The sequence below is a fragment of the Bemisia tabaci genome, chromosome 5, assembly GCF_918797505.1.
Source record: "Bemisia tabaci chromosome 5, PGI_BMITA_v3".
Taxonomy (NCBI): Eukaryota; Metazoa; Arthropoda; class Insecta; order Hemiptera; family Aleyrodidae; genus Bemisia; species Bemisia tabaci.
This window is the reverse complement of record NC_092797.1, coordinates 51,862,079-51,889,515: the sequence shown is the minus strand read 5'-3', so window position 1 is coordinate 51,889,515 and position 27,437 is coordinate 51,862,079. Positions and strand designations below refer to the sequence as shown.

At 41.3% G+C, this 27,437-nt stretch overlaps 1 protein-coding gene and 1 long non-coding RNA gene across 3 annotated transcripts in view; both read right to left on the bottom strand.

Annotated features, from left to right (window-relative positions):
- Nucleotides 1-4,149, bottom strand: part of LOC109031420 (proton-coupled amino acid transporter-like protein pathetic) — a 162,965-nt gene extending 158,816 nt beyond the window's left edge. For both annotated transcript variants that reach the window (XM_019042922.2, XM_019042931.2), the window contains exon 1: nucleotides 3,962-4,149. In XM_019042922.2, coding sequence (XP_018898467.1) covers nucleotides 3,962-4,006 — 45 coding nt within the window. In that variant the 5' untranslated portion in view covers nucleotides 4,007-4,149. The remainder of the gene's footprint in view (nucleotides 1-3,961) is intronic.
- Nucleotides 4,150-4,951: 802 nt separating this feature from the next.
- On the bottom strand, nucleotides 4,952-25,828 carry LOC140224684 (uncharacterized). Its single transcript, XR_011899932.1, has 3 exons — nucleotides 23,285-25,828; nucleotides 15,120-15,146; nucleotides 4,952-5,206 (listed from the first exon to the last, which is right to left on the bottom strand). It is a non-coding gene; the product is annotated as an uncharacterized lncRNA (long non-coding RNA).
- Between the last annotated feature and the right edge of the window lie 1,609 nt (nucleotides 25,829-27,437).

Below are 27,437 nucleotides of genomic sequence, written 5' to 3'. Positions count from 1 at the left end.
AGTGGCTCTCGATTGACGCAAAAATTGAATCAACAGTACATTTTCTTGTCAATTTTTTTAAAGTCTGGACTCTACATCCAAGTTATTTTTTTTTCTAGAGGACGGTGAAATCACAAAAAATCGTGTCTTGATTGTGGCGCTCAAACATTTACGTCCCGTCTCCAATTTTCCGAGACAATTATCGGGCATTTCTTTTACAAAATTTTCAGGGGATGCCCTCGGAAGATCACAAGAAAAATCAAAATCACGGGTAAAAATTATGAACGGCCACTCTCCAACAAACTAAATTGTGATATGAAATCTACGACGGGTCCATACTCCAGGATGGGTGGGGAATTCGGGGGAATGTTAAGCAGCGTTACAGGGGGTTGGTACACGAAGCGAGGCTCGAGTGTTTCAAAACGATTTTGGGTGTTTCATCAAGAGTCTCCCAGAACACCAATTTTCCGCGTAATATTTCCTCAAGATGTACGAGTGACACGTCTCTCAATTTCATAAATTTTCTCGGTTTTTCCTTGAATCTCACAATAAAGTCTTATCACCGATGTGGGGCCGTGACTCGCTAGTAAAATGTTGCCTCGGTGCATTGGACTACATTTTGCGGAAAGGAACTACTGTTTTTTGGTACTTTCATAGATGAGCCAAAAATGGAGGTTCCTTATTGCAAAATGAAGTTCAATTGACGGTGGAATAACTGGACATGTATCGCGATTGCGGCTATTCAAAATTTCCGTCAGAATTCAAATTATGTAAGACGAATTTTATCTGACATTATGCGCCGTTCCCTATAACGCGGTTGCTTCGAAGTGAACATTGCCATGCTGAGGAAAAACGACTGATAAATCTGTGGATGTTGAAAAATTTCCCCTAATTACATTTTTTGAGAAATTAAGTTGAGAATAGTGCGCCTTGACATTTTCACATACCTCAGATCGAACTGCGAATAAATTGCGAAAAACTCTTGGTTTCCTCGTGAAATTTCCCGTTAGAGACACCCCATAAAAATTCAAAATATGACAAAATAAACATCAAAATTTGCAGTTTTAGCCAAAAATTCCATGTCCAACCTCTCCAATTGATTCGATTCACTGTGCGGCGTTTTTCCTTCGCAAAGCAGAACACTCCTTTTCTTCCGCGGCAAACTCTGGTTCCTTTTTGCATGATACTTACTATACGGACTACATTTCACATTAAGGAACTGCTGTTTTTGGCTCAATTTGTAAAAATCTTAAGTTCCGTTCTTTAGTTCCCTTATGCAGATAGAAGCTTTCATAGTCGAGCCATAAATTGTAGTTTCTAATTGCAAAATGTCGTTCAAATGTGCCATTATTTTCCATTCACATATACTTAGGTGCTTTCATGGATGGGCCAGAAATGGTGGTTCCTCATTGCATAAAATAGTCGAAATCTGTCTGAAATATTCGGTCGCCACAGTTATCTACGATAAACGCAGTAAATGTCAACTTGCTCTCTTAGCGCCTGGACCAGACACGGGCTGCGAAATGACTGCGAACTGCGGATGGGCCCAGTGCCATGTTTCACTGCGAAAGAAAAGGCAAGAAAGAGGGCCACTTTTCGTGGAATCATCTCGCGATTGTTCGCGACGTTGACTCTTCGTCGATTTTGTTTACTTTCATTGTTTACAATTCACGCGGAAACCTATTGACCGGCCACACGTGTTTATGTTTACATTGTTAGTCCTATGCAAGTAACGCGACGAACGCAGCCAATACCTGAACGAGAGGACTGTCAAGCTGGTGAAAATCGAAAGTTTACGGAGTGTCACGAACTCGGAAAGCCACCTCAGATTCGGACCAAAGTCAGAGAGAGGGAATCAAGACTCAATTTGGGGAAAAAATTGGATTTAGATTAGGGAATAGATCTGAACTTAACGAGCGGTACCCAGGCCATGGAGATGGCATCAGACATAGTTCAGAATGTTCGACTCCTCTCTACCCCGTTGCTCTTTTAGTGGGAAAATCCAGGCAATCCTTGCCCCTCTCCTCTCCACTAAGTATTTGACTTCCTTGATGTATGTAAATGTACATGTACAAATGTGCATTGTACAAACATGCATGGGCTTCATGAATGGGTAGAGAGTCTACGTTGAGACTTCAATGGTTGGCTCTGTTCTCCGTAACGTAGAAACAATGGACTCTTCAGATTTTTTGCGATGATTCGTCCTAAACTGCCGTTCTCAGGAAAAACGCAGTATGAACATTCAAGAGTTGCCAAATTTCCCTTGATAAAACGTGCATTTTTGACAACACTCGTGCATATTTTTCCTTGAAATTTTCAAATATTTTAGATTACTCACATTGCGTACAGAATTGTATGAAAATTTTGGAAAATAATATTTACAATTTTCCCAATAAATTCGGTTTTTATCGGAGGAAACTTGGCAACGTCTGAGGGTTCATACGACGTTTCTCCTTGGCACGGCAGTATAATCAACACTTTGAGGAGAGAGAATGCTTCAGTGGGTAATCAATTTAGCTCGCTCTTTACTCATAACCAATTCCAGTTTCATAGGACCGATATTAAGTAATCTCGAAACGGGCAAAAGAATTTTGCAATTTTTTTTTTGCAATAACTCCGTTAAAAATAAAAAAATTGGAAACATGCGGTCAAGGTGCATCACAGCACATGAAGTGTCACATTTCCGTAAAACTTCCAGAATTAATCTCGCATAGCCAAAATCTCCACGATTTTAGGGGTTCAGGGTTTAATAAATTCTAAGATTTCTTAGGAAGGAGAATTGCATTTTGCGACAACTTGATACCTTTGATTAGGTACGTGTCCATCTCCAGACTAGAGACAACCATTGCTACATAGGTAGCCAGTTCAGTTTGACCGATTACGAGCTTCATTCCTGCAGTTACACCGTCAATATCAATGACATGAAAATTTCAATCACGAAGAGATTATAGGAATATTAAAGTTGACAAGCGACTCGCGACATGAAGGCACGGAATGATTTGAATTGTCATCGAAAACCATGAATCTCGATTGCGAAATTAGGTACTTTAAACACCTTAGCTGATGTTCAACTTTAAAAACGTTGAATGAATGAGAAACTCGTGTTCCCAATGAGGAAAATTGAGGAAAACTCAGAGTGAATTCAACGAAATTATGTCCATTAGTTTTCCTTGGCAACTGCGGACTGTGATGAAAAACCTGCATCATCACATTCTGAATACTTTATCCCCCATGCAAGTGTGTGTAGGTCTGTGTAGGTACTACGTAGCCTATCACTGGAGAAAATAGTATCTTGGAGCTGGAGTACCGACAAAAATTTGACAAGAAAATTACCTTGATTCCATCGGATTTTTACTTGAAGCAAAAAGAAATCCGCTAAATTAAGAAGCTTGGCTCTCCATTCAGCAAAAATCCGATTGAATCAAGAGTGTTCTCTCTTGTCAAATTTATCAAGGGTCTGGACTCTGGATCCAAGAAACTTTTTCCGGTGACACACATAATACCAGGGTTGCTACAGAATTTGGAAAAATAAATTATCTGACATTTCCCTGACACATTTAGGTGAAATTTCCTGCCAATAGAACAAATGCCAGATCGATAAAAAGACATGGTTAGAAATAGTTTTCAAGCAAGATTTGTTGTTCGAAACGTCAAATCCACTCGAGAAAGCAAACAAAGGTGATTCTTCCCTAACATTTTCGTCGTTTCCCCTGACTTTAAAAATCCCCTAACATTTTCCGCTATTCCATGACCATGGCAACTCTGTATCTCAATGATCGAAACTATGCCGGCACGATAAGTCAATACACAACCCTTACTAAACCGTGCAATTCATCGCAATATGTCTTTCATGCTGCTGTAAACTCTCGATAATCGGCCCGCTGACGCAATATTTACCGGCATCCCTCGTGGTGCAAAACGCCGGGTCTCGGGGAAACACCGCGGAAAAGTAGGAAGCAGAACAAAAGGGAAAAGCGCTTACCCCGCTCTGTTTGTGCAGAGGGATGATTTCGGCTCGGTCCACCATGGTGAGAAACAAGAACAACAAGAGATGCCGTGATTAGTTTCCAATCGAACAGAGGAAGAAGTTACACACTCACTGAAAGCGTTCACCACGCACGTGCTCCACGGATCAATGTAAACACGCGACTAAATAACTTCGGCCCGCGATGTGTGAGAGAATTGCGACGCGCCGCCGAATCACTGGCCTCCCTCTCTTTCTCTTCTCCCCTTCTCGCGCTCTCTCTCTCTCTCCTTATCACCCCCACCAACGGATCGCGGCGCGGAGCGGTGCGGTTCCACTGCCCCTTTTTTGAAGGCATCTCTTCGCGCGGTCATGACAAAATACTTTCCCTCTTTCTGTGAAATGATGAATGAACCCCTCCCTCCGTGGTGCCCCCCGCGATCCCCGCGTGGCACAATGGAGCCGGCTCCGCTAGAATCAGGCAACTGCCTCAGAAAAAAAAGGCAGCCGCTGCTTCTGATTGGGGTGTGTTAGTTTTTTGAGACGTGACGTTGCTGGTCCATGGACCGCGAGTGAGGAAATACGGCGAACTGTTAACGCAGTGCCACTGCGGCATGGAGAAAAAAAAGGAGGTGTTTGCATCTTGAGGATTGTGTACCCTGTGACGTAGGTCGGTACAACCTGGTCAGCAAAATCCGGAATTAGAAGTATGAAAAACGGACCATAACGTCCGATTTTTTTGCTTGAATCAACTCATGATATAATTTCAAACACTTTATGTAGAATGCATTTTTTCCATAAACTACACCATTTCCAAGAAAATCTACACATATATCTCTATCATACATTACATTACTACACATATAGTCTTTGAGGTGAATGGTTCTTTTACAATGAATGTATGCAGGGTCGGACTAGCTCGCATCTGAGGGTGTAGACCCTTGGCTGGTTGAAAGGCGTAATGTGATATCTCCTGGTAGAGAATTTCACTCATATGTATTTTCTCAACGTGGAAAATTTCGGCAAATCAGCACAAGTTTACGATATTTTCAGGATCAAAGTTTATTGATCGCATAGAGTAAAATTGCAAAATTGAACGTATTGAAGTAACCGATGGACTATGGAATTAAAGAAAACATGAAAAATTAAAGCCACTAAACTCACCCACGCACCATTATTTCCAAAAGAAACGAGCCAGTGCTGCGGTTTACACGAGCTTGAGACGTGGGTCTGCAAATCCATCCTAAAGAATCAGACAAGAACCTGAAAAAAGAAGAAAAAACGAGTATCAACATACGAGCTCGTAGCTGAAGACATGCAGGAAAGACGTATTGAGAGCCCACGTTTCGCGTCATCGCGCCTTCAATTTTTTAGATGCAGCACGGACACCCATCAAGTACGAATAGTTGTATCTCTGCGCCGTCGTAAACGCGCATTCTTTCCCTCGCTTTATATCAATATTGTGTTTGTTTGCGATTGTCCTATTCGTAATGGTGCTTCAAGTACTACGTGAGTAACCCAGCTGAACGTAGGAGAGATATGTTCGGGCTCCTTTTTAAACTTTTCTCTCGAATCTGAGCGACAACTCATTGGCAGCATTTAGCAGAGCATTGAGAGCCCACGCTTCGCATCATCGCCCCTTCAATTTTTCAGATGCAGCACGGACGTCCATCAAGTACGAATAGTTGTATCTCTGCGCCGTCGTTAACGCGCATCCTTTCCCTAGCTTTATATCCATATTGTGGTTGTTTGCGTTTGTCTTATTTGTAATGTTGCTTCAAACTAGAGCAGAGCATCGCGTGTTCACGACTCACGCCATGGCGTCTTACATTTTTCATATGCAATGTGGACATCCATCTTGCGCAAATAATTGTATCGCGTTACATTTTAGATGTCTCTTATTTTTGAGTTTCGAGATAAATTAAGGTTAAGTTTGCCTGAGATATGCTATGGTATGTCCGAATCAATAGTCATATTGAAAAGGCAGAAATATGTTTTAAGGTCTCTCAAGAGGTCTATAAAGGGTGCGTATGTCTCAAACCGGCCATCGCTTCTAAGGGAGTTACACATAGCGAATGAAGGGGGGGGGGGGATGATAAAGCACCTGTATGTCAAGAAGAAGGTAAAAATTTCACAGAACATTGTTTACGCTTCAGAAAGTAGTTCTTGGACCTCTGTTCACCACAATCATGCGTAAAAGCACCTTTCTTTACTCCTAGCTCTCTCTTCTTCCGTTCATATAAAAAAATTTCCTCGCATATTCTCGGTCGTAATTTTTTCTTCTTCTTATTTTGACATCTGTAAGAGGGGCGCGTTTTCGGCGCGCCAAGAGGGCGTATCTGCCAATGGCAGATTGACCTTATGGACAGTCCGAGCCTGAATGTATGTACACTCGGGCTGTGAAATTGCGCTCCTGCGCGCATTAAATGGCGTGCCCTTAGTGCGTGAGGGAAAACGCCGTATGATCATTCGAATATTGCCAGAGTTCCTCTCACAGAAGTAATTATTTTAGGAGAAAGGTATGAAAATTTTCCAGGAAATATTCAGACACTTTAGGTCAAATTACGAACAAAGTTCTCCATAAAATCGGGGGAGGAACATTTTCAACTGTTTGAAAATTTGCAATTAGTCGATGGAAAAGCAACGTCTGTAACCTCATACAGCGTCCTTCCTCAATACGGCAGAGGAGCCCGTTATTCGATTTTTTACTTGACAACATTAAACCAGTGGCGAGGCGATATTGATCGGTTTGCGATGTTTCCCCATTTGGACTGCATTTTGCAATTTGGAACTACAAATTCTAGCCCGGTTTAAAAACAACGTATGTGCCATTAATTTCCCTACGCACATAAGTGTTTTTCCAGAAGAACCAGAATTTATAGTTCTAAATTGCAAAATGCAGTCCATTTGAAGCTGTGGTGAAGAATCGATTATTAAAGTGTTCGTTGCGAACACCCTGTCTATCGATCCTTTCCCATAGGTTTAAATGACAAATCAATCAATACATCGCAAAGGATGCCAAGCTACTGCTTTAAAGATAGACTGATTCGACCAGCCAGTAGTCCGGACCATTGTGCGAAGTTTCTGGTGTTAACGTTTTGCAATTATACAAAAAGAAGAGAGAAAAAGAAGAAGAAAAAACTGGACCCCGAGTTCCGAGAGTTGCCCGGGTCGAAACAGCGATATCCGCACGTTCAAGCGCCACGTGGTTGCCGGGCCGTCACGAAAAACAATGGAATCAACCTGAAATGTCTCCGAAAAAGGCCGATTTTCAGGGAAGTCCGACAACAGGGCGTCACGGTCTCAACAGCGGTGGCAGGATCCACCTTTTGGTCACCGCCGGCACGGTATAACGGCGTAACTGAAGAGGAAATCGTATGGAGATAAGTGGTTTTTGATTAGCGGGCAAGGGCGTTGGTGGGGGGCGGAGGCGAGGGTCCTTTCAGACAGCCACATAGGTCAGTTTCCCTCCAAAACAATGAGGATTGGGCGCTAGACTTCCTTTGTTGAGTGTCGTCGCCGTCGCTGTTAAACACGTGTAAATTAGACCCGGTGCGGGACATAAACATTGGTAGTCAACGTAGACAGACGTTCGGTGGTGGCGGTGGCATACAAAATGTTTTCCAGGGCGTCAAAACTAGAGTACCTTTACTGCTGTGCTAAGGACGAACGCCATATGAGCCTTCAGACAATGCTAAATTTACTTTGATAAATCACAAATTTTCAGTAAAGCTTTTCAACATTTTTCAGAGGATTTTGTCTGTAATATGGTCTGAGAAATCGTTGTTTTCCAGACGAAGGAACGAAACTCTATTCCATGGCTGCACAATTATTGAACGATTCAATGTTTTACACCAATTTTCGTCGAAATTTATTATGACTTTTCATGAGATGAGAGGAAAATTCAGTGGAATTTTCAGTTAAAAATGCCCGAGATGTTTGTGTAAAAATCCACTTTCCGACGAAGTAAAAGTATAATAGGAAGTCTGCAGGAGATACTTGGTTTCGCACTTTAGCCTTCGGCATAGGGAGCTTAATACCATGTCTTTGCTACTCTGCAATAGGTTCACCAGTTCAAGACTTTTCGTGTGACTCCTCGTGTCACTCTCGTGTGAACAAAACCGAGGTAGGTTTAGGAATTTGCACCTGCTAGGGAGGGATAAAATGATATCTGCAGGGAAAGTTAACTTAACTCTCGGCAAGAACACTCACCAAAGTTTGTTCAAAACTCGTCTCAAAAGTTGGAAATTAAAACATTTCTATCGTCTAAAACTCTGTCGGCATCTGGTTTGTTTATATTAGACTCCAAAAAACTCAATGAAATTCTTACAGTCTAAATAAAGCTTCTCATGTAGGAAAAATATTAAGTTTTAATCTATTGAAGATATCGTTCTTATAAAGTTTGCGTTCAGTGCTCCCGGAATAGTAAGCTATTCGAAAAGGAACGGGTATGTCGTCCCTTACTTTGACTAAACCCAGAAACTTTGCTTGGCTCTAGTGACAGATATCGTCCAATTTAAGTGCGCCTTCAATTCCCCTCCATAGGCAACTAACCTAACGAGGGACCCGAATAGGTAAATCTATTCGAAATATACATAGAATCGCTCCAAGAGCTTTGATTAAACCGATATAGGTTGCACAGTCAGTCGGAAACAAATTAGTACATATTGTCCTTTTAGAATTCGCCTTCAATTTCGCTCATAGGCAACAAATCTACCTGGGAGCGCGAATAGTTATCTACTCGATACGTACATTTATCTCACTTCCTGTAGTGACTTTGCTCACTGGGCTCACACTCATTGGACAATGCGTAATCCTGTTGCTAAATCTCTTGAAAGTGGATTTATGTCCCTTCGTCAGAGGAATGACGAACTAGGGGTGTTTCCTTGCTTTCGCCGAAATTTCAAAATCCGATTTTTCAATGTAATTCGGAAAAAAAAAGATAAACCGAGAGTTTTGCCTCCGTGCACTCAGGTCCCTTTATGCGAATACCTTTACGCACAAACCGGGACAGTATTATGCAGTTATCGATAAGGAAAAACGCGTGTGTATACACGTTAGGACGAATGCAGACAGTGTTCCGTTGCCCCTCATTATGCAAGACGGCTGACAGTGAGTAGAAAAAGCATTTTCGAAAATAAATCGAGAGTGGATATGGTGATACGTCCAATGGGAACCAACACAAGTCACGTTTACACGACATCTTTCGAGCCATACATTTTTTTTAGATGGACTTCAATCCTGCACCAACTCAGACAGCTTCACCAAGATGCTCGATTTTATTAGTAAACACGTTGAGAACTTCAACTTCACTCTCTGAGAAAGTTTCGTGACTTCCGATCAATAGAAGTGTGATGGGAACCGAGACATTTTTACATTCAGTACCGAGTTTAATATTGTTCTCTTTTTCATCTTTATTTCTTTATTTTCATCAGTTGTTACTCGGTTTTTTTTTTATTTTATTTTATTTTTTTTTTTAGGAGAGACCCTGGTGTTCCTGAGACCTGATGCCGTGATAAGGAAAAACGCCGTATGAACATTTGAGAATTGCCAAACTTCCTTCGATTGGATGTTTACTTTTGTGGAGGGTTGCGAATATATCCCGCCGTGATTTTTTCAGATGATTTAGATCTGATCGCAATTAAATTGCTTAGAAAATTATAAGGACATATATTCACAGATTTCCCTGAAAATTCATATTTTATCACAGCAAATTTGGCAACGCCTGAAGACTTATACGGTGTTGTTCCTTAGCATGGCAGCATGAGAGTTGAAGAGGTTTAGGTGAGCGTTATTTCATTCAAAGGTGAGTTCAGGTTAGCATTACGCAATTTCTTGAAGCGATTTCGAGTTAACGTCGCGAGTGCGTTACTGGAGAAAAAGTTGAAAGAGGGCGGCGATGCAAAGTAGAATAAGAGCGTTACATAATGGAACATCTCCATAAGCAACAGCGCCTGATACTTGTTCAAGTGTCAATTATAATTTGAGAGTGATTTGTGCTAGTTTAAGAGAAAAAGAGAAACAGACCTATTTAATTTAACTCGATGTACCCGCGCGCACTTGAATGGCAAACTTCATTCATTCGTTGCTTGAGAGTTGAGAGGAATGTCGCCGTGATAAAGAAGAATGCCGTTTTAGGATTTTGGTGTCGCCAAATTTCACTGAATGTAATAGGTATTTATCCTCGAGAATAGTTATGGATATCTTTCAATTGAACTTTCAAATACGCCAGACACTGGATCAAAAGTAGGTTAGGTCTAGAGACCAGACTCTTAAACAATTTGACGTGGAAAAAGCTCTTGATTCGAAAGGATTATTGCTTGAATCGAGGGCGGAAGCCTCTTGATTTCAGCGGATTTTCTTTTGATTCATGCGGGAACAGTTCAATTGCTGATTTAACAATTCAATTGCTAAAAAAAAGTGACTGCAATGTTTCAATGTAGATTTTACAACACAAAAGTGCTCCTTTACCCACCCCCGTGGTTAAATTAGCTTACGATAGTGGTTAAAGTATCATTTTGTTGTTGTAAAATCTACGTTGAAACGTTTCAATCACTTTTTTTTCAGCAATTGAATTGTTAAATCAGCAATTTTATTTTTTCCGTGGCAAGCAAAAATTGATCCGATCCGAATCCGATTGAATCAAGATCATTTTTCCTTGTCAAATTTTTAAAAAGTTTGCAGAACTCTAGATCCAAGCGAATTTTTTTCCAGTGGATTAAAACCTACGAACAAAGTTATCTACACATTATTGAGACAAATACTTAGTAATTTTTCGGAAAATACCTAAATTATCGGTAAAAATTTGGCAATTCTCGTATGTTCATACAGTGTTTTTCCTTAGTGCGGCATTATGGGAATGTCTATTGAAAAATTCCCTCGGTTCCTCGCCAAATTATTTGTCTTTCCTCAATTATCCGCGACAGATCCCAATTTATTCCCTCCAATTAAGGGAACCCCTAGTTAATTATTAATTAAACGATGCTTGACATTCATACATCTCAGCAAGCACCCCCACCTCTTCTTTAAAGCGGTTCAAGTCGATCGTCTGCTCGCATGGAGGTTGACGCTCGCCCGCTCTTGAACGGAGGCGCCATGCCAAGCTACGGAGCGGATGACGTCATTTTGAAATGCGTGACGTCACGGACCTATTTCAGCGCACTTCGATCGCTCAATAAGCTGTAATTATAGATTTCTAGATTGCACGTACGTATGTACGTAAGGCTTAAAAACACGATGAAAAAATAAATTGATGACGGTGCGATGAGGGGTCGCTCAGTGGCGAGTTTTGAAACTTGGCGCGCGTCACCATGTTCCTCCATTTAAATTTATGAATAACAATCGATTCTTAATGAGGCAGTTTGCCTCGCCTAAAATCGACACTTAATGGGTTTAAATGGAGGAAAAACAGTCAGCCAACTTGCGAAATTGCCGCTAGAGAAATTGAAAAAAATATGATATTTTCAAAAATCTTAATTATATTTATAGTCTCTATATTGATATCAATTTTAAGGTCAAACATAGTATCTTTGGTGATAGGGTGAGAAGGACTAGAAATAACTTCCTTTGTTATTATTATATATTATCAAAACAAAAAATCTATAATGAGAAGAATATACACCATAATAATAAACCGAATTGGAGATATTACTTTATTAATAGCAATGATAATTTTGATAAATTCAAATTCATGGATATTTTTATCAATAGAATTTTTAACTTCTAACTCAACGTGGATTACTTTTACGGATTTTCATATTTCATGAATTTTCATTCATTTTATTTAATTTTTTATGAAAATCTTATAACCTAACGGAAGTCGAAAAACCCGCATGTTTTCTCACTCGCGATAAAAATAAGTTGCATTCCTCATGAGGACATACGGTGATCGACCGTGTCCCTCAAAAGAACTCAGGTGAAACTACTTCGTGCTAACAGTAAGTAAATACGCCGTATGAACATTCAAACGTCGCCAAATTTCCTCTCAGAGAATATTTATTTTTTTAAGAGGGTTAACAATATTTGCCCTTGAAATATTTAGACTTAATAGATCAAATTTCGAACAAGATTATACGATATATCGAAGAAAAATATTCACAATTTTTCCTGAAAATTCGTGATTTGTCGAAGGAAATATGGCAACGCCTGATGGATCATACGGCGTATTTCCTTAGCACGGCAGACTAGAGGTGCCACAGCATAATAACCATCACTTCGAACAAGCGTGATAACTCTCCTTCTGCTTCAAGGGATGGCAAAATAATTATTTTTTCGCAGGTGCACGGAAAAAATTCTCAACCCGATAGGTCAGTTTTTCATGCAGGCGGCACTTATTGTTAGCACTGTCCAAAACCACGACAACAGGCAGGCATGTGACAAATTCCTGCTCGGAAATAGATTGCGGCGAGAATTTAAAAAGCATCGCATCATCGTGCGTAACAACAGGTCCATTCGCATTTTGACTTGGACCCCCAGCAGCGTATGATCCCACCGTGACTGGGGGCCACGTCGGAATGCGGGTAGGTCAAAATAGTTCGATTGATAACGGATCACGTGACCTGGGCTTTGCAAGTTCGATTGCTGATATGAGTTCAGTCCACGGATAAAAAATCGTAGCTCCATTTTCACGTGAGCTCTGAGAGTTGCGACGTCATACGGACATTAGACCTCACGTCCGAGTGTAGATACGTTCTTATGTCCGAGAAGTGACGATGAATGGAGCAAAATACGATTCAGTGGACGATTCCATGCGAAAATAACCTTCCGCGGTTCGATCCCTCACCTTTAATGCTTTATCTTTCCGCTGAATTTCCCCATAATAACTTAACTTAGATCGCGGTTTTGGGCTCAGCGGAAATTATCGCAGCTTTTATAACAGCTCGTTTTATTGCATCACGTACTTACTCAGCTGACCCATCTCAACCATCTACTTATGTAATGAACAGTCAAGCTTTTATTAGTAGAATAAATGTATGATGCCAGATGCGGAGCTGGGGGGGGGGGGGGGGGTTGTCCAAAGTGTCTGGAACTCCCCTCACGAGGTATTTTTGACCACGGATCATCCAGGGGCGAGTAGGTACAAAATTACTGGTTGGGCGAAGTTGGTTTGGAGGTATCAAAGTTGCTCTATCGATTAGGAGGTCTGGAGGACACCCTCATTATATAGGGCGTCCGGGGGCCTCCCCCGGAAATTTTCTAAAAAGAGGCCCTTCCAGATCGAATTCAATGAAATATCCAGATCGCATTATGGGGTGTTTAAAATAATTGACGGACTCACCTCTTTACTGTGCTTTTTCACGAATGTACAATATTTTTTGTTTAACAAACAAACAATACCTTCCTCCTCTCTCCCCCTCTCCTCCAAGAGAAAAATTCGTAGTCATGTCCCAAAACCATCATAGTAAATTTTTGGATAAGTATGCTATACCCTCTTCGTCTCTTTCTGCCCTCTCATGTAAAAAAACATTTTTGAGTTGGCGCAAAGTGGATAATAGACATCAGTAAAAACAAAGATCCGCTGATCAGCTTATGTATGCTGTTGGCGGGAAACGCTGAGGAGCGCGCGTTGTGTGTAAGGCGCGTCGGGTCAATAAATTGAAGGGGCTAGAGCGAGATAGGCATTTCTGCACTTAAGCCCGAGATCTGCGAAAAAAGCTCTACAGTTTTAGGTGACTTCCCGATTTTTTTTTTTATTATAATCTATTGCTGGCAGAGAGACGATTTCTTTTTTTTCGACAATTTTTAAACATTTTCGCGTGAAAAAAAGGGTAAAATTATTGCAGGAGTAGAATACGTACTTTAGCCACTCAGCGTATTCGTATTTGAACTCTGTTCTAATACCGATTGGAGAACGTAATACTGTCGAGGGCTTAAAACGCCTTCATTTTGAGCGTAGGCAACTTTTCTATCATGTACTCCTTAGTGCTCTCGATTCTTCCAGAGATTGGATTTATAATTATAAATCGATACAGTTTCAAAGCTGTTGCAGTGACTGGTCTAAATTTTCAATAAGTAGCCACTCAATCTAGGTAATTTTAGAAACAACATATGTACGTTTACAATTCGTTTCCTTGTGCCAATAAGCGCGTCAAGATTAGAAAGAAACTTGAAAAATATATTTTGACACAAGACCACTGAGAAAAGGTGCCTAAGATTTTTTGTAAAAACACTCTTGGAAAGGAATAAATCTTTGAGCGAGAGGGAGACTGCTGAGGTGAGGGCACTACTCCCGTCTCCCGCGGGTACAGCTTTTTTTTGGCAGTGTCAAAAAGGTGGATGGAGCTACGACAGCGTTGGTAAGTGTTTTATTTTGTTTTCTCTCCTCTTTCCCTCTTCTTTCTTCCTTCCCTTTCCTCTGTTCCTTCAGGCCCGCCATGTCCCATCTCGGGCCCTGGTAACAGTTTTAAGGTCCGGGCCCCAAGCACGGAGGGGGGGGGGGTTCCGAGGGCCCGAGGGGCACCTCCCGAGAAATTTTAGAATTTATACGACTAATCGGACGCATTTTGAAGCTTCCATAAAGAATTTTTTCATCAATTTCTGCGGAAGAAATATTTTTTTTTTATACTTTCAGCGCAAAATACTTGCGAACTGTTGCATTCAAAACATCTGGAAAATTTTTATTTTTATTTTTGTTTTTTTGGGGGGGGGGGGGGAGGGGCATATGCTACTATTTTCAGTTCTATGATGGCCAGGCCCCCCTGGACTCGCCCTTCGTTTGTCTATGGCAAGGGAGTTGAGTCATGAGCCATTGAAGTCGAGGATGCCTAGACTGGAGACTCTTAGCGGTGAGCAAGGATCCATGTATCTATGACCGCTCTACAACCGTGCTAAGGAAAAACGCCGTATGAACCTCCAGGCGTTGCCAAATTTCCTCTCATGAAATACGATTTTATTGGGGAAATTGTAAATATTTTTCCTCCAATTTTTCAGACTATTTTGTTCACAATATAATCTAAAATATCTGATAATTTTAAAGAGAAACATACATAAATTTCATCAAAAATAAATGTTTTATCCGAGGAAATTTGGCAACTCTCGAATGTTCATACGGCGTTCTTCCTTAGCACAGCAGTGTAGCCTGCGTTGAAAAAAAATTAGCTTAAATTTGCCGCCCAATTTTTTTTTTTTTTTTTTTTTATCTTAATTTAAGCTGATGCAGAAAATTAAAATTACATACCTTATGAGAGTCTCGCAGCTATCAATCCTGAAATACGAGAAAAGGAGGTCATTAATATCACACGTTGCATTGAATTGAGGAAGGATACTAGTAGTTAATTATACAGGGTGCGGCAAAAGTCCCGGGACGGCTGTTTATTTGTTAAACGGCTACACGTAGAAAAACGAATTTTTAGGGGTGTTCTTGGGTCAAAGTAAGCTACTTTTTGGCACTCCCCAAAATTTTTTTTGGGGCCTCCCTAGGGGAGGGCGGGGGGCAACTTTTTTTTTTCAAATGGCAACCCCCCCTTTGTGATACCTCATTCGAAAGATAATAAAAAAAGAAAATTTTTGGCGCAAACCGCAGGTCAAAATGTTCATTTTTGACAAAATGGCGGCCGGTCAAAGTTCAAAATGGCGGAAATTTGGCATCTCCGTTGTTTATTGACGGATTGGTGTGAAACTCGGAATCCTAGGGTTTTTCGAGATGAGAAAAACGATTCTGGCATTGGTTTTCCAGAAAAGTCAGTCCTTTTCAAAATGGCGGCGGTCAAAATGGCGGCCTCGAGCGGGAAGTGGATATTTAGGTTGCATATCGTTGGATTTGCATGAAACTTGGTATCTGGGGGTATTTCGGCACGAGAAGAACGAATCTTTCCTTGGATAGCTGAAATTTAGACAAATTCCAAATAGAGCGGCGGAAAAATTGCGGGAAATCAGTTTTACGGCTCTTTACCGATGGATTTGCATGAAATTCGATATCCTGGCGGTTTTTGGCTCGTTATAAAGGAATCTTTCATTAGATTCTTGAAGTATCAAATAGTTTCATGCAAATCCATCCGTAAAGAGCCGTAAAACTGATTTCCCGCAATTTTTCCGCCGCCATTTTGGAATTTGTCAAAATTTCAGATATCCAATGAAAGATTCGTTCTTCTCGTGCCGAAATACCCCCAGATACCAAGTTTCATGCAAATCCAACGATATGCAACCTAAATATCCACTTCCCACTCGAGGCCGCCATTTTGACCGCCGCCATTTTGAAAAGGACTGACTTTTCTGGAAAACCAATGCCAGAATCGTTTTTCTCATCTCGAAAAACCCTAGGATTCCGAGTTTCACACCAATCCGTCAATAAACAACGGAGATGCCAAATTTCCGCCATTTTGAACTTTGACAGGCCGCCATTTTGTCAAAAATGAACATTTTGACCTGCGGTTTGCGCCAAAAATTTTCTTTTTTTATTATCTTTCGAATGAGGTATCACAAAGGGGGGGGTTGCCATTTGAAAAAAAAAAGTTGCCCCCCGCCCTCCCCTAGGGGGGCCCCCAAAAAAATTTTGGGGAGTGCCAAAAAGTAGCTTACTTTGACCCAAGAACATCCCCCAAAATTCGTTTTTCTACGTGTAGCCGTTTAAAAAATAAGCAGCCGTCCCGGGACTTTTGCCGCACCCTGTATGTACAGGACACACGCAATATGGGATTATTCAGCAATTTTTAATTGCTGTATTTCTGGGAAATAGAAAGGGAAAGGCCGTTTATACATAAATATACAGTAATTTTCCCTGATTTTGTTAAATGATAGTAAACCACGAAAAACGAGTTCGACTTAGCGTGCACGAAGAAAAAAACGTCTGCATGGGACCCGCAGTTGAGGTCATATGGATCTCTGAAGTTTTCTGATCACGCATCCGAAAACTTGAGATCGAGCTGCCGAAGTTCGGGTCAGACATCGAGGCACTTCGGTATGCACCGGAGTACTTCAGATATGTGACCCGAACCCTTCGATATATATCGAAGTACTTCAGATGTCTGACCCGAACTTCGGCAGCTGGACCTCAAGTTTTTAGATACGTGATCCGAAAACTTCAGAGATCCATATGACCTCAACTTCGGGTCCCGCGCACGAAGTTTTTTTCTTCGTGTATGTTGGGCTCACATTTGCACGCACATCCCCCAGAAAGCTACCATGACGTCCGATAATATAACTACTACCGTGTTGTCACTTTCCACCCCTCTATCGCAATTTATGGTCCACAGTTGCTACCATTGCATGGCTGCACAAACCATGGATCGCGGCAGAGGCATCGCCCGGTAGCAGAAGAAATCGCGGTGGTACGCCAAGGATATACCAATATCCGGACGCTATGTTGGCTTTCGCGGTGAGTTTAAACGGCAGTTCAAAGTATGCATCCATAAGCAAAGCAATGAGGATGGGACAATTGCGCTAAAAATTGAATCGTGTTTTGATGGTTTATGCTCCTGAAATTTAAAACAAAAATCCGAACATCTAGTTCCAACGGGGACGAAGCCTCATCAAAAAACACGGCGTAAGACGTCATCCACCGTAATATCGCCAGTGGCGTGGCGTGCTTTGCTATCTATCGATATTTCCCCATTTGAAGCAGTGGTAAATAATCGATTATTCAGGTGTTCGCTGCGAACACCCTGTTGATTGATACTTTTCCATAGGTTTAAATGGCCGATCAATCGATATATCGCAAAGCACGCCACGCCACTGAGTGCCATACCTTGGTTACGTACTCTCGTTTCATTAATCAATAAAAACGTTTGCACTGGTTGCTTTTATAAAACACGGATGAAGCCAATACGGCACTGATGAAAAAAACCACGAAATCGACTACCGCGATGGACGATTTCAGACAATGCGTTTCACACTATATACCGAATAGTGAATAACCACTGAGAGGTTTTGCCCCGGGATATTTTCGTGCGCGTTGACATTTTTGACATTTCAATCCGCGAAAATGAGAAACGCATAAAATGACGGAAAAAAATGAAAATGAAAAAACGAAATCAATGCAACCGGTCAGAGATGAAAAGTCTATGCGCCCCCATGCTAGTATCCCCGGCCGAGAATATGGAACTCAGGATTATGAGTTAGTTTTTTCAAGGATACTTTCACGCCTGTCGAAATTCCTGAAAGATCGATCCACGAAAGTTAAAAACGCGCTGGGAGTAGACAGAACCGGTCCGGAAAACGAACGGAAAATCCATGCTCCCATCCCAGTTTCATTGGCCGAGAATCTGGAAGCTCGGATTTTTCTGTAGCTTCCCAAAGGATATTTCCTCGCCTTTGGCAATTTTTACAATTGCGATCCGGGAATGTTGGAAATGTGCTGTAAATAATGAAGCCCGTGAAAATGGTCGGAAATGAGAGAAGAAAGAAAAATCCATTCTCTCTTCCATTTGTGTTGGATGACCATCTGCTGCGGGAATTTTCGATGTTTTTTCCATCTTGCCACTTTTACCGGCTGAGATTCTGGAGCATTCGGTTTTGTTCTTCACGAATACTTTCGCGCCTACGGGATTTTCGAAACTTCGATCCGAGAAAATTAAAATGCGCCATAAATGATAAGGGTCATGCAACTGGTCGGAAAAAACGGAAAATCCATGTTCCCATGCCGGTTTTTCCAGCCGAGAATCTGGAGCTCGGATTTTTCAGTAGCTTTTCATGGATATTTTCGCGCCAATGGAAAATTTTGAAAACTCCATTCAAGAAAATTAGGATGTGCTAAAAGTGATGGAGCCGATGCAACTGGTTGGAAAATAATAAGGAAATTAAAAGCTCGCTTGTCATTTATCTCGGATGACCATCCGAAACGCGAAATTTCGAGTTCTCGCTCCAAGCATATTTTCGCGCCACTGAATATTTTGAAAGTTCGATCCGGTAATGTTAAAAACGCGCTATAAATAACGGGGTCGATACGACTGATCGGAAAATAATGAAAAATGTATTCTCTCAACCACTTGTCTCGGATGAGCATCCGCAGCGCCGAATTTTGAGTTCTTATTCCAATCATATTTTCGCGCGTATGGAAATTTTTGAAAGTTCGACCCGAGAATTTAAGAAGGCGCTATTAATAATAAAGTCAATGTAACTAGTCGGAAAATAACGATAAATCAATGCTCTCTGCCTAAGAATCTGGAGCTAGGAAGTAGCACTTCAAGCACGTCACGTTTCCGACAGATCCGTCAGATTCTACATAATTACGCGCTCTTCGTCCCGGTGTCGCGCGGTTTTTTTTTTTTTTTTTTTTTTTTTTTTTTTTTTTTTTGCAACTTTGCGAGAGGAAATGAGAGATGACGCGAGAATCACCGCAATATCGCGGCGTGTATGAAAATTGTACAGCAGTTGAAAACATGAAAGATGAAGATCCCACAATTTTCACTCCAATCGCGGAAAATACGCGAATTTAATATCGACGCGGGCATAATTTTCATGACCGTAGTAAATTCAGTTAGGAGAAACTCTATGAATCTCCTTCAATTTCGCGTGATACCACTCAATGGCCTTTCTCAATTGACTTACAGCAATGTTGCGCAAACTTACAATGTTGTGCAAAGTACGCGATATTTCCAACGGATTCATAAGATCCTGAGAAATTAGGCGATTTTCATCTCGCCATCGCACGAAATGCACTTTTTTCTAGCAATTTTGCAAGAAAAATGAGAAATAACGTGATATTCACCGCAATGTATGTATGCGCTTTTACTTTATACATTTCTGTCAGACCAATTATCAAATTACCCCCCCCCCCCCCTTTCACATGACTCATTAAACTGGATACTGGATAGGGCACTGGATACGAGAAGAAAAATAAGGGAAATTTCGCTTCCGTCGCCGATTTTGGATGCACATCCACTTGCAATAAAATACGCTTCATCATGAACGTCAGTAATTCGAGACAGGTAAAAACCCAAGATTTGCCTGCAGAGCGGCGTGATACCACATATCATTCCAACGGCGTAGTTCTGATAGTTGAACACCGCATTCAACTATGCATACTGCCTATATTCATAGCCTCAGTAATTTGAGACGGGTGGGAGGCTTAAGATTTTCCGTCAAAGCGGCGTGATATCACAAACCATACCAAAGCCAGAGTTCGAGTAAAGTTGCGCATCATGTCTACAATGTGGGCCCTACATTTATAATATTAGTAATTCGAGACAGGTGAAAAGGTAAATTCTCCTTCAAAGCGGCATGATACCACAACACATACCAACGCCGCTGTTCCGATATTTACGCGCTTGATTTCAGAATTTAACGTTGGGAGCATTGTGCACACATTTATAAACGTCAGTAATGTGTAACAGGTGGAACGCCAATACTTCCCTTCATTTTCGCGCGACACATCACGTACCTACTCCGGAGTCCGAAAAGAGGAGTTTCCTTCAAAGCGGCGTGATACCACATCACATACCAACGCCGATATTTACGCGCTTGATTTCAGAATTTAACGTTGGGAGCATTGTGCACACATTTATAAACGTCAGTAATGTGTAACAGGTGGAACGCCAATACTTCCCTTCATTTTCGCGCGACACATCACGGACCTACTCCGGAGTCCGAAAAGAGGAGTTTCCTTCAAAGCGGCGTGATACCACATCACATAAAAACGCTGTTGTTCCGATATTTACGAGACTTACAGGCGCTAACACGCCAAATGCGCCTAAAAATGAGGGACACGCGCCAACGTGGTTCCTTAAATCCCCCCCCCCCCCCCGCCCCTCTCAAAAAATCCTAATTTTTCTGTTGGGTGATTTTTTTAAATTTCGACGCTCGGCAGCGGATTCCGACTTTTCACTAACTGCATCGTGATACATGGGCAAAAAGTCAATTTGGCCCCTAAAAATTTTGTTGGTACCTAAAAATCGAGCTTCATGGACCACATGGCCCCTGAAACTCAAAGGCGAGTTTCGAACACTGTTAAGGAATTATACCAACGGGTCAGTTACCTTAGTCACAGAATCGCATGTTGTTAGTTTCAGCTTAGAGATTAGCAAAACCCGAGTTATGATCTTTTCGAACACCATGTTTCTAATTCCGGCCGAATTCGGGTTCACTTGCCGTTTCCGATACGATTGCGGGCACCGCACAACGAGGAATGCATTACATAGGAACGAAGCAGAATTTTTTATTGCATGAAGATGGAATGAACTTACTTTCAGCAAAGTTTTCGACCTCCATTGTCATTACAGGGTGTCTATGAAATTTTGATGGCGAAAGACCGGTCAAAATGGAGGTATTTTTCACTTATTTGTGTATCTGAAGACACCGTGCGACAAACAATCAAACATCTATGGATCTTTTGAAATTTGCCCTTCCATACTAGTGGTACGGACTTGCTTTCCCCCAATTTTCGAACTTCCAGAGTCATTACAGGGTGTCTAATAAATTTCGCCATTGAAGAAACGGCCGAATTGAGGTATTTTTGACGTTTTCGAAGTGATTGCGGGCACCGCACAACGAGGAATGTAAGACATAGGAACCAAGTAGATTTTTTTATTCCTTGCGGATGGTATGAACTTACTTTGTACACATTTTTGGACCTCCACTGCCACTGCAAGGTGTTCAAAGAAATTCTCCAAAAACGGCCAATTTGAGGTATTTTTGACGTTTTCGCTGCCATTTCGGGTATCGCAGGGCGAAGAATATAAGACGGAGGAACGAAGTAAAATTTTTTATTCCATACAAATGGTATGAACTTACTTTCCACAAAATTTCGGACCTTCATTGTCATTACAGGGCGTCCAATAAATTTTCGAACGCGAAAAAACGGTCAAAATTGAGCTATTTTTGACGGGTTTTCCAACATTATATGCATAGCTTGGCAGAAAATGAAAGACCTAGGAGTTTTCTGACATTTGCCCTTCCATACTGATGGTATGGACTTGCTTACCACAAATTTTCGGATTTTTACTACCATTATAAGTTGCTCAAAAAGTTCATTATACGTTAAAAAACGGCGAAATTTCGATTTTTAGAGCTGCCGAGCGGAGAGTTTCGGCATTACCAAGCGAAGTGAAAGTGACCTAGGAGAAAAACAAAATTTTTCCCTTAATCTGCAAGGTATGTGCTAGGTTTTTACCAATTTTTGGACATCTAGCGTCAAATCTGTGTTGCTGGCAAAAATATCAAAAATATACGGCGAAAATGCCTAAAAAACCAAAAAAATCTCGATGTTTAGGCCCTGTGCGCGCCGGGTTAAACATTTTTTTTCTCAAAATCCTCTTGGCCACCGTGTTTTTTTTATCACATAGAACCATTTAAGACCGTGCAACATTTGGTTTTGTCGATTTAAAAAAATAAGTCCCACCCTGGGGGGGGGGGGGGGGGGGGGGGGGGTGTAATTTTTTAGGGGCCACGTTGGCGCAGAGCCTTCATTATTTAGGCGCCATGACCGATTTCTTAGGCGCATTTGACGCGTTGGCGCCTGTGAGTTTCGAACATTGGACGTCATACACCGCGCGCGTTGATGCGTATCATGATTGCATTTCCCTTTTAATTTCATAGAGAGTGAAATACATACACATTTGTACTGGTTACTGGGTTTAATCTCCCTCGCAATTTATTTGCCTATTATTTTATGACTGAATGCACTTGCGCAGTGGATAATGTTATTTTACACCATGTTTCTTCATGGGTGATATTCCTGTTGATACTGGACGTAAAAAATTGGCTACTGCACAAAATATGTCCATGTTTGCTGTTAAATAAGCTGAAATCATCAAAATACGATTCTGTCTAACGCAATTGGCCCCTTATTCAGGCCCGCCACAAGGGGGGAGGGGGGCCCCTGTCGCCCGTAAGACACCACTTCGAATTCACCTATAGCCTTTGTCTCGTAAGGAAAAGTGAAAAATTCACCCTAAAACTTTCGCAAAATGTGAATAAATTTTCAAAAACACTCTGGGACACTGTAGAATTCTTCTTACTTACTTGTATGAAGATTTTTATTCATTTAGTATATAAATAATTTTTTGCGAGTGAATAAGCTTCTCTCCTTAAATATACTGATCAATTATTTACTTTACTTTAACCTTATTGATTTTAATGATATTACAAATTATTTTTCCGGTAGTTAGGGGGCTGAGGGAGGGGGAGGCCCAGACCTTAAAACTGGTACCAGGGCCCGAGCTGGGATGTGGCAGGCCTGCCCTCATTGTATCCTGCAACAATTGTCAACTGCAGAGGGAAAATGGATAAAATTTAAAGACAAAAAAGGAAGAACTTTGTCCATTTTTGCTGATAAAGCTGAAACCATCAAAATACTATTCTGTCCAACGCAACTGACCCACGTTGTATCCTGCAAAAATTGTCGACTACAGAGGGAAAATGGATAAAATTTAATGACAAGAAAGAAAGAAAGAACTAATAGATACGTACCAGATGAGAGCTGTGAAATTGCCCGACGCCAAGCTGTAAGCACTCACGACACCACACTTTCACTGGAATCGCACTGCGCACTAAAAAATTGGCCAAATATCGTTAAGATAGAAATAGTTAAAAAAATTCCAGATTCACCAGGAATTGAATCATGTGTGGTTAACTTACTTCAATTCTGCTCAGATAAGGCGTTTACAATAATACATGACATGAAAACAAGATAGGAAAAATCATGAAAATAAAATGATGTTAATGATAATAAACGGCGTATCTTGAAACCAGAATAATACAACCACGAGAAAAGTTTCTTGTGGATAGTCAAAAAACGAAAAAGGGGAAGAAACCAAGCATACTTAATGCATGTTCTTCCAGCTCCAATATATTAACTTACAGATACAGATGTAATAATTTCCAATTATTTATGTTTTGATTTATTTGCTTGCTTTATAAGTCCCACATAATTAACGTATGCTTCGTTTTTGTATACCTAATAAAACATAAATTGAATAGTTTAACGTTAGGCCAGTATCGTGGATGCTAGCCATTAGCCGCATCAGCGCTTATAATTCATCGTTCGACTTGACGTGAGATTTTGATTTCGAAGCGAAAATCCGTGATTGTACATAAGAAAACCTACCAACAATATTTGCTGCCAAGTTTCATATTTGGACATCAAATTTACTGCATCAATGAGGACTGAAGATTCGACAACTATTTCAAGGAATACTACAAGAAGCTAGAATTTTTCTGCCCCCCCCCCCCCCCTCCAACCCGGATTTATCGGGGCATACTGAAAAGTGTCTTCACTGCCGTACTTTCTTAAATCTAAAATTCAAGGACTTAAAGGCGGGATTTGATCTTCGTCGGCATGTAAGGTAAGTACTGGACTGGAGGAAAGAATTTCGAAGTTCCGCAGTGAAACTCACTGACTTTTCAGTGTTGGGCGAATATCCCTGACTTTCCCACGTTTTCAACGACTTATCAAGAGCTATTCACCCTGGGATGTACATCTTTATCAGGGCTGCCGAAACTCTTACGTTTCCCATATTCCTCACTCACTTGTTACGCATCGTTATAAATTTTCTCACTTGCTACTCATCGTTCTCCATTTTTCTCACTACGATTCACAGTTCTTCATTTGACTCACTTATCGCTCAATGTTTCTCGATTTTGTTCTCTGTTCACTCACTGGGTCTCGATTTTACTTCCCCTTTTCACTCTGTTCTCGATTTTACTCGCTCTTCATTCTCCGTTCTTGATTTTACTCACTCTTTACTCACAGTTTCTCGATTTCACTCACATTTTACTCACATGGCTCGCTGTTTCTCGATTTTACTCACATTTTGCTCACTGTTTCTCGATTTTACTCACATTTTGCTCACAGTTTCTCGATTTTACTCACATTTTGCTCACTGTTTCTCGATTTTACTCACATTTTGCTCACTGTTTCTCGATTTTACTCAAATTTTGCTCACTGTTTCTCAATTTTACTCACTCAGTACTCGCAAATCGTGCGAGATATGAATTCTTTTAGGATCGATTATGACTCCATCGATCGCTCATCACACCGTGAGACACTACGGTGGAGAATTATTCTTGAATTATTCACAGATCATTGGATTACTCTCAAACTACTAACATTACACCCATTTAACTCGTCAATGCTTAAATTACTCACGAGTCGGCAGCCCTGATTTTCTCACTGAGAAGAATTGGATACATAACTCGCAACAAAAACAACAGTTTCCGTGACAGTTGGTCGTAACGCTGAGAAAAATAATTATTGTGTTAGAGAACAGCAATTACTGCTGTTATTAATAATTCTGCTGCTGATTCTTCTCTGTCTGCTACGAACTGCGAAAACTTCTTCCTCTCCTGCTGCCATTACTAATTTTTGAGTCCGATCGCCAGTTTGCTAATTTTCTCAAATCAAGGAATTTTAGCAGCTGCTGTGACTACTGTTGTTGCTGCCTATTGCGTCCTCCTTCTGCTGCTTCTTCTCTCTGATTTATTTCTTCAACTCCTTTCGCGTGAATGAGCATTTTGAGTAACAAGAAGATTTTAATTTTTCTAGTGTGACAGAAGGAACGATGGGGGAGGATGTTACAGTTCTTCATGTCCCACATTCTCTCAGTCTTATCTGTGATCTGAAGCAGGGTGGTGGGGCGTTCCTTTACCTTATGGCCTGTGATCTAAGCAAGTGTTTCCATCATTGTGAATCTGAATTTCCGTAAAAAATGTGTGTTAGATGCATAGAATGAATTGTGACTATGAAAACACTGACGCATCAATCTAGCTAAGCTCGGGCAAAGACGTCATTCACGGAAAACAGCAAGTTGCGTAGCTGTAATCCCACGGCTATGGCTGAAATTCGACGATCATCATCTTGAAATGGGGGACAGGAAGGAGGGATTCAGAATGGCACAAAATTCGAATAGTATTTACATAGAAAAAAAGCAGAACAGATTAATTAATTAGACAGAGAAAAGCAGAAGATATTATTAATTACATAGGGAAAAGCAGCAGATATTAATTAATTAGATAGAGAAAATCAAGAAAGATGCATTAAATAAATAGAGAAAAGCAGAAAACATGCATTAATTAGATAGAGGAAAGCAGGAAACATGCATTAATTAGATAAAGAAAAGCAGAATATATTATTTGATTAGATGAAGAAATCAGAAAAGAAAATGAAAGGTACTACTCAAGAACTAACTGAACAAAAGGTTAGCTACTTTAATAAACTACTAAAGAAGAAAATGTAGAAACACCTGAGAAATGGAGCTCTTGCATGTGTTAGGGATTTGCGACTGAAGTACTTATTCCTAAGTAATATTTCGCTCGAAACACGATGGTGCCACTAGTTTTCTCTAAAATCGATTCCCAAGCTCAAAAAAAGCTCTCAAAGTTGAGGCCGTAATGGAGGGGATGTTTAACACTGCCCTCAGAGTCTACCTTTATATCCAGTTAAATTTTCCATGCAAAGATAGGGAGCAAATACATTAGCAGGTTTGCCACTTTATTTGGAGACTCCGAAGTTGTAACCACGGCAATTCTGCTAATGTATTTGCTCCCTATCTTTGCATGGAAAATTTTACTAGGTGTAGAATTAATGGACTCTCAACGTTGCGTGGAATATCCTCTCCATTACAAACTGAACTCTGAGAGCATTTTAGAGCTTCGGAATTGATTTCAGAGAAAACCAATGGCACCATCGTGTTTTTCACGAAATTTTACGAATGAGAAAGTTGAAGTACTTGAAACGCAAATCCGTGACACTTGCAAAAACTCCACCGTGTTGGTTTTTTTTTTTTAAATTTATATTTAATTTTTATTTTGATCTTGAGTGGGTGAATGTTGATTCCTTTTTCGTGGATGTTGCCTCAGAGGAGGGATGGAGAACCGGAACTGAGAGTGAGTTCGCGTGGTTTGTAGGACTTCAATCAATCCCGCATACAAATCAGTCAATCCCGCATGCAAATCAGTCAATCCCGCGTGCAAATCAGTCAATCAGCATACAACTCAGTCAATCCCGCATGCAAATCAGTCAATCAGCGTACAAATCAGTCAATCAGTCCAACAATCAAAAAGAATATAAGGAGAGGAAGGAGTGGAAGGAGCGGAAGGAGTGGAAGGAGAGGAAGGAGAGGAAGGAGAGGAAGGAAAGGTGGGAGGGAGAGAAAAGAAAGAAAGAAATAGAGGAAGAGGAGACTGGTGAGCATGCCCAGCCTAGGCGTCGGGAGCCAATCCCGAGGTCACCGACCAAGGGTAAAAGGGCACCTCCATGGTGCCCGCAACCATCCACCGGGGTAGACGTGCGGCCGGGGCGGTGTCTGCAGATCGCTCCTCTAGCGCCCCCAGACGGTACACGACGTCCGCCGACCGGATGGACGACCGCGCGCCGGGCGCTCCGACGAGTGCTCGGCCGGACGACAGAGCCTCCAATTCAACTTCACTTTCAGGCCGAGGCTAAAGGCCTCAGCCTGAAAGTGAAGCTGATACGGAAGCGCTATCATCACGGTAGAGCAGTCGACGGAGCGTCCAGCGGGTGTCCACCCGCTCGTCGGACATCGACGTCGACGTTCGCCGACCGGCGGACGACCGCGCGCCGGGCGCTCCGACGAGTGCTCGGTCGGACGACAGAGCCTCCAAC